We start from the raw sequence: 7,388 nt of genomic DNA on the forward strand, positions 1-7,388 counted from the left end.
TATATTAGGTTATTTTGCCTAGACATACCATTTGTGCATATTAATTGCTTCACTTCATGGACAAGAAGCAGACAACGAACACTGAAACACATAGAGCAGATGACAACAAACACTGAAACACATAGGGCAGATGATCAGTAACTTGCGTTTGAAATTGCATTCAAGCAACTGAGTAGAAGCAGATATAAGGAGCATATATATACAGATTTACCCCCAAAAGCACATCAGGATTCAAAAGCAACACATACCTAATTCTAAATGTTTGTTGCTTAAGAGGGCTGTGGCATACTGCCATAGTACCACAAGGCTTCGGCACACCAGGATTCAAAAGCAACACAAAACTAACTCTAAAACGTTTGTTGCTTAAGATGATCGTGGTATACTACCATGGGGCTTCAGCGTGTTAAGCTAGGACTAAGACGCGAGATGGTACCCAAAATGAGCTCCAGCAGCGGCTGTCAATAGGTTCTTTCTGCCAAAATAGCTGCTGCACTAACTACATCTATCATCAAGCTTTGGATTTGCCCTTTCCCTTTGCCGTATGAGTGAAGCGAGTCTTCTTCGCCTTCTTGCTCTTTCCACCACCACCATCCGAGTCGTCATCACTACTGTTGTCGTGCTTGCCATTTGGTTTCTTCCGCGAACCTGACCCGTATACATATTCCTTGACCTTCTGGCTGGTCCTCTCTTCCGTGGGATCGACCTCATTTTTTGGTTTCCAAATGAAAATGGACCTGCATGGACAGAACCCCGTAAGAGTGAAAAAAATCGTCCACTGGTAGATAGATATGATGGGTAAATACGGATCGAATGGTCTACCTTGAGCTTCCTGTCGCTAGGATGTCATCTTGAGGATGTAGCTTGTTCACTGGGCTGATAGTGGTTATGTCAGGGTCCATCACCTCGGCCAGAAGCTTCCCTGTGCTGGTGTCTATGAAATCAATGGGGTGTAGAGCAACCCCATTGTAGTTCTCACTTATGTAACGACCAATGACTGCAACTGTTTCTGAGTAATCCTGCAGAACATTAACATTGCGTATCAAAATTGGCATGTTAGCTTTTGCAACTTGGCAACAAAAAACCTGGAAGGAAAAAAACAATTTGTAGCGAGAACTGAACCTTTGGATCCCACTCCGCTTTGAAGGGAGTCAAGTGACGATTGAAATCATGGCTGTGAACGATTTCTCTACTTGGGGATTCCAGATTACCAAAAATATAATCCCAAACACGAATTCGATTGTCCTGACATGTTGTCATGATCTTATTCCCACTTCGTGGAGAAAAATATCCTGAATTAACAACCCGTCCATGAGCAAGGCTGGCAAGAGCGGACTTGGGATCAAGTTTCCTTGTATCCCAAATACGGGCCTATAATCACAGGGTGATGTGAATTATTAGATATATAGGGTAAAGAAAGGGATTTGTACGTATGCAGAGCAGAGCACACTTACAAAGTGATCATTCCCGCTGCTCAGAAGAACTTCAGGTTGTGCAGGGTTGCAATGAAGGCCAGTTACCTTGCTACCTTTTTTATGTATAAGAATTGGTTGCCCGATTCTTTCCTTCGACCGTCTATCCAATCTGTGAGAATTAACGTGTAAAACAGACATATAGCTCGCATGCAAGATACTCTGATAAGGCAAAGGCGTATATGGTATATGTCACATATGACAATGTACAATGATATCTCTGAATCACATATGACAGTATCCACCTATATCTTGAACTCAAATAAAAATAGAAACTCATCCATTCATAACTTCATTTGGAATTGAGTTCCCAAGCAAATGCATGGAATACACCATATTAAAATCCAAGTCAACAGTTTCAAAAGAAGCTGCATATACTGCATGTAAGCTATTAATTTCAGAGAAGGTATGAAAAAAGCTCCTGGAGATACTCATTTACTCACAAGTAAAGAAACCCAAAACTATCCGCCACCAAAAGAAGACCTTTCTCGGTGTTTAAGTCCATCCCATATATCATGCGCCAAGTGCTTGGACCCTGTTAAAAGCAACAAACAGGGTTGATTAAATCAAGCCCAAAGTGGATGTGAAAAATAAACAGAACAATGCAAAGAAATGTTCACCTAACACAGCACGAGATGTATAAAGATAATATCAAAATGCAATGTGTAAAAAGTCCATTTTAGCGCAGCAATCTGTATAAGCTTGATCAGAAAGCAATGGGGATAACTTACACTCCAACCGTCTGGGTTTAGATTTAACAAGGGCGCACCAATTCCAGTGTCTAAGTCTGTGCTGCTGATAGTCCCATCAGAAGAAGCTGTGTATAGCACTCCATCATTGGCAGTGTCAAACCTGAATAAGATCATATCAAGTTGCCATATTTCATCCTTGGATAAAAGAACGGATAATAGCCATCAAGCTAAGCTCTTACTTCATACTGTTCAGAATGCAGGAGTGCACAGAATCATAAGTAATCTTCTCATGCAACTTAACATAATCCCAGATGCCTAGTAGCCCTTTCTTTGTGGACAGAAAAACAAAGGAATTTTTAGTCGCCTATAAATACCTGCAATGTGACCATACTTATATGGAATTAAATGGCCAACAAAGCCCAGTGGTAGGACTGTAATACCTTGTCTCCTGATAAAAGCACATTGTTCTTAGTTGGATGAAATTCCAGGCAGGTCACACGTCTTTGGTGAAATTTTATGTTGCCACACTCCAATTGGTTAGGTACCAGAAACCGAGGCTTAACCTAAAATTACGGAGAGGAATTTATTTTAAACATAATTTGTACTAGAGAAAGCAGTGATATTTAGTGCTGCAACTGATAATGATGCGGAAAAAGGACAGTGGTCATCAACTCACGCACCATGGAGATCTTTCCTTTCACTTGACTCTGAAAGACGTAATCCAGTGAAGTGTTTGTGTTCCTTCTAGGGGCTGGGATAACACCATGCTCCATTGCTACCCTGTGTGGGCAAGTCAAGGTCGTATGACCTGCAAAGCGCAAACGGCGAAAACATCATAGTATCAGTGACTCGGAAAGTCTCCATCCATGTCAAGCTTTCAGTTACTAAAATGACAATACATAAATACTGTCAAACAGTCAAAGGAAACAGTTATCTAAGACACCTGTCCGCAGATGCATTTGAAAACAATATGTGGCGGTTCATCAATACCATCCAATTTGTATCCCTCTTGTCTCAATAGAAGTGGAAAATTTTACTTATACGTATCTGGAACAAGCAGTTAGACTAAACTCCTGTGAGCATGTACACAAGGAAGCACTAATTCATACTAAAACAGAGTTCCTGAACTACCCTCTTCTCACTGGGATATACTGTCAGTTTCTAACTCAGCAACTCAAATTAGTATACTATTGAGTTCATCTACTCACCCAATCCCAAAGTACAAACAAACAAGCATACATAGTTACAGATATCAGAACCTGGCATCTTGCATAGGAAGCAAGGCTTCATGGGGCAATCGATGTACACCGCGCCCTTGAACCCTGCCTCGTGCCCCGTCTTCTTGCACACCTGCAACCAGACATAACAGAGCACACATCAAAATTACTAGAGTAAAAGAACACTGACATAAAAAGTTCAGACAGCATCAAGGATAGAAATCTTTCCAAGAAGAAGCTTGAAATGATGCTGGAGCGGGCAGATCCTAAATTAGTCCTACTAAATGCGGAATGGAGCAGCCATTTCCACCGCACACGCTAGGGGATAGGGGAGGCAACCGCCCCTGCTCTGAACTGAAGTCCCAAAACATCCGCGGAAGCGACTGCGCCACGAAACTTAAGCCCGAAATCTCGGAAATACACGTTCTTTATGGGAAATCATGGACAGCGCATGGCAAAATCGGGAGCAAAAGGCTCCGAGAAAACAGGGGAAACCCCGGCGGCGGCGGCCGGCCACTACCTTGCAGACTTTCTTGAGGCTGATGGTAATCGGGCCCTTCCTGCCGCCCCTCCCCGCTGCCGCGGGGGACTCCCTGGCCGCTGGCTCGTCGGCGACCGCCTCCTCCTCCTCCTCATCGGAACCCTCGACCTCCATCTCCTCCTCTTCCTCTTCCCCGCCGTCGTCGTCAGAGGAGGACGAGGAGGAGGCGTCCTGCCGCTGGTGGCCCTCGTCGTCGGAGTCGTCCTCGTCGGCGCGGCGGCGGCTGCGGTTGTGGACGAAGCGGGCGCGGGCGGGGGCGGCCATCGTGGGCCCCGTGTGTCGGCGGGGCGGCGGAGGGAGGCCTCGGGAAGCGGGAAGAGCGAGGGGGAGGGAGGAAGGTGTGGTGTGGGCAGAGACGCGACGGCGAGAAAGGGAGAAAAAGCGGTTGGGGTCGAGTCGGTTGGGCTCGCGCCGTTTGGGCTTGCGCAAGGGAGTGGTCTAGGGCACACCTTGACAGACTTTCTTAAATAATTCTTAAAAAAAGACTAACTTTTTTTAAGAAAAAATGCTTTCATATTTCCTTCGTCTGGGTTTATAAGTCTCACTAATATAATTTTAAAAATAATAATCATACATTTGACTAGAAAAATATAAGTCATACGTCACAAAATTTATATCATTTAATTTTTACTCGAAAGAAATTTTGAATTACTCAAAAGAAATTTTAAATGGTATTCTTTTTTATTCAGACGGATGTATCTAGTATTTAATTAATTAAACTTAGCGCCAGAGTTCGACACCGTATATGAAGGGGGCTAATAAACCCGGGCAAAGGGGTGCCTTGCAAATAAAGTTTTGTTGCAAAAAAAGTTCCTAAAAAGAAGTGTGTTTGCAAAAAAAATGTTTAATCCAAAGCAAAGTACAACTGCAACAAATAACAAAATAAATCTGTTGCAACAAATATAAAATATTAAATAAAACCAAAATAGGTAAAAGAAAGAAGTTGACTAAAACCTTAGAAGAGATGGAGGCATCATTTGTACTCTCTATCTCTATCTTTATCTCTATTAGAACAATGCCCGTGCGTTGCAACGGGATATTAATATTCTAGTACGTTAGCTTGTGATTTACCTGTCAATAATAATGTGATTGTGTAAATAAATGTTCATCAAATTCTGACCGTGAATTACCTTATATTTTGATTAGAAGTTTGGTAAGTAAACTAAAGTGAAATTGGTTGAGAAGGTAACTAAATTAAGGTGATTAATTATCATATACATGGAAGGTTGGACGAAGGGATGGTGGGAAGAAAGGTGAAATAAAAACCTTACGTTCTTTTTAAGTAGTAATATAGATAATATAGATATAGATAGATAGATTAAGTAGTATAGATAGATAAACTATTTAAAAAGAACTTTTCTTCCACCTCCCCTTCATCCAACCTTTCTAGTATGATAATCAATCACCTTAATTTCTAGTATGATAATCAATCTCTACTCCTAATGGAGCAGTTGGTGAATAGTCTCCACGGTTTATTTTCGCTAAAAAAATTCGTCTCTCCTCCCACCACCCCCTCCCATCCTAGTCCATCGGTTTATTTTTCTCTCCACTCTTTATTACAACCGGGACTTTCCTAACATATAACAAATCACGGATCTAACTTCCTTAAGTTATTCATATCAATCGATTCCTTTTATTGGTTCAATTTATCTTAGGAAACAAATAACAATTTTTTAAGAAACAAATAATAGATTTGAATCTAACTTTCCTAACTTATCTAAATCAATCGATTTCTCTCATTAGTGAAATTTGTTTTAGGAAACAAATAACAGACACGTCACAAACTTTCCTCCCAATAAATAGTTTCTTAACATTTGCAAACTTTCCTAATCAGACACGTCACAAACGGGCAGCTACTGATATCATGTTACCAAACAATAAAAACCCCATTTGCATAGAAATCAGTTCAAAATCCTAACTTTCCTAAATTTTTACCTTTCCTTGATAACATCCAATATTTCCTATGTTTTCCACCTATTAAAGGAAATCACCCCTCCATCGATATTAGCATTTTTTGGAATGAGATCTCCGGGTTATGATTTTTTTGCGATTCTTTCCAATTGTGACCTCTCCTTCCGCTCCGACTCCTTCTCGCATAATCACCTCCACCACAATCAGCTGACGCCACCCTAGATCTCTTGCCTCTCCACACCTTCTCCGCCACCTCCTCCTCGTACTCCATTGACAATCCCTCCGCCACGTTTGTCCACGGCGGTGTCGAGGGCATGGCGCAACAGCGTACCAGTGGTAGAGCAGCGCATAGCAGCAGGAAGAAGCACGCAGCAGGCGAGGCGAGCGACCGATGGTGGAGGGCAGAGATGCGGCCAGCGTGGCTGAGGGGGCGGCCGACAGAAGATGGCCGCGACACGAGGCGGCGCGAGGCAGGGGCGCGACAGCGGGGCGAGCGATGGGATATGCGGCAGCAGACGGGGTGAGCGCACCCAGCGAGAGTGTGACGCGCGGCCAGGGTGTGCGTCGCGCGGGGCACAGTGGTGCGGTGGCTGTGGCGAGCGTGACGGCAACGACGGGCGCGACGGACGCGGTGTGGCACGTGCGTGGGCATGGAGAGCCAGAGAGGGAGTGGCCCCGCGAGCGCGGAAGAAGAGCTGAAGGCTCGGGCATGGGCGCGCATAGGAACGGGCATGTGCCGCGGGGTCAATCTGAGGAGCTTAGTGGCTACCTCTGCAATGGCCATGGCGGACGGCTGTTCTCGGCCACGGCGAAATACCTAACGAGAGCAAACGAGAGGGGAAACTGGGGAAAGGCAAGAGGAGATTACGGCGGTGTCAATGGCACCCTAGGGGAAGACAGGGGAGCTCAGGGCGGCGCTGATCGAACGACAATGTCGCGGTGGCCGAAGGTTGAGGAAGATGGCAACGACGTCGATCTGGGGGTGCTGGACTTGATCTCGTTGGCGCAGACGAAGTAGCGGAGGCATTCGGAGCTCCTTGACAAGCTCCTAGCCAACAGGGAGGGCAGTGGTCGTGTGGACAGGGTCAGTCATGGTGGCCGTGGCATCTGACTTCGTCCAAATCACCGGGATCGAGCAAGCGAGGAGGAGAAGTGGATCTGGGAGGGGGCGTCGAGGAAGAGTGAGGCCATGGGGGCAGGGGAGCTGAGCGTCACCCTTATCCATTCCCCTTCGATGCTGGCGAGGTGGTCGGACGGGAGCCCGGCTCTGTAGCGACGGGCCCGGGGAACAGGAGAAGACGACCGTGCGGGGACTGGACCACTGGGCCGGTTAGGTGGCAAGGCCCGGGGGGTAGGGGAATCCCCCTTTTCATCGTCCTATAGGTTTTTAATGTATTCTAATCCGTTTCTCCTTTTTTAACACCATTTTCTATTTATTCTTATATCAACTAAATGGATTTTGTTAATTGTGAAACTATGCACACAATTCGAGCACAATATTTTTAGGTGGCACAAAAAGTTTGGGGCCAAAAGGAAATACATAAAATTAGGTTTATAT

General features: G+C 44.8%; 1 protein-coding gene across 1 annotated transcript; it reads right to left on the minus strand.

Annotated features, from left to right (window-relative positions):
• Positions 1-129: 129 nt before the first annotated feature.
• Positions 130-4,279, minus strand: LOC123068492 (DNA damage-binding protein 2). The gene is made up of 11 exons (XM_044491075.1): positions 3,899-4,279; positions 3,421-3,511; positions 2,842-2,969; positions 2,602-2,724; positions 2,401-2,489; positions 2,201-2,321; positions 1,913-2,004; positions 1,452-1,581; positions 1,120-1,368; positions 820-1,016; positions 130-734 (listed from the first exon to the last, which is right to left on the minus strand). Exons 1-11 carry the CDS (start codon positions 4,181-4,183, stop codon positions 509-511), a joined length of 1,731 nt encoding a protein of 576 aa, XP_044347010.1. The 5' UTR covers positions 4,184-4,279; the 3' UTR covers positions 130-508.
• Positions 4,280-7,388: the final 3,109 nt, after the last annotated feature.

The sequence above is a fragment of the Triticum aestivum genome, chromosome 3B, assembly GCF_018294505.1.
Source record: "Triticum aestivum cultivar Chinese Spring chromosome 3B, IWGSC CS RefSeq v2.1, whole genome shotgun sequence".
NCBI classification, from domain to species: domain Eukaryota; kingdom Viridiplantae; phylum Streptophyta; class Magnoliopsida; order Poales; family Poaceae; genus Triticum; species Triticum aestivum.

Bases quoted from the DNA above. Each gene is read 5' to 3' on its own strand.
- LOC123068492 (XM_044491075.1), bottom strand. From the start codon at position 4,183: ATGGCCGCCCCCGCCCGCGCCCGCTTCGTCCACAACCGCAGCCGCCGC. The intron at 2,322-2,400 runs GTAAGAGCTTAG...GATCTTATTCAG, and splicing joins TGCATTCTGAACAGTATGAA to GTTTGACACTGCCAATGATG. The intron at 1,582-1,912 runs GTGAGTAAATGA...TAATTCTCACAG, and splicing joins AGTTTTGGGTTTCTTTACTT to ATTGGATAGACGGTCGAAGG.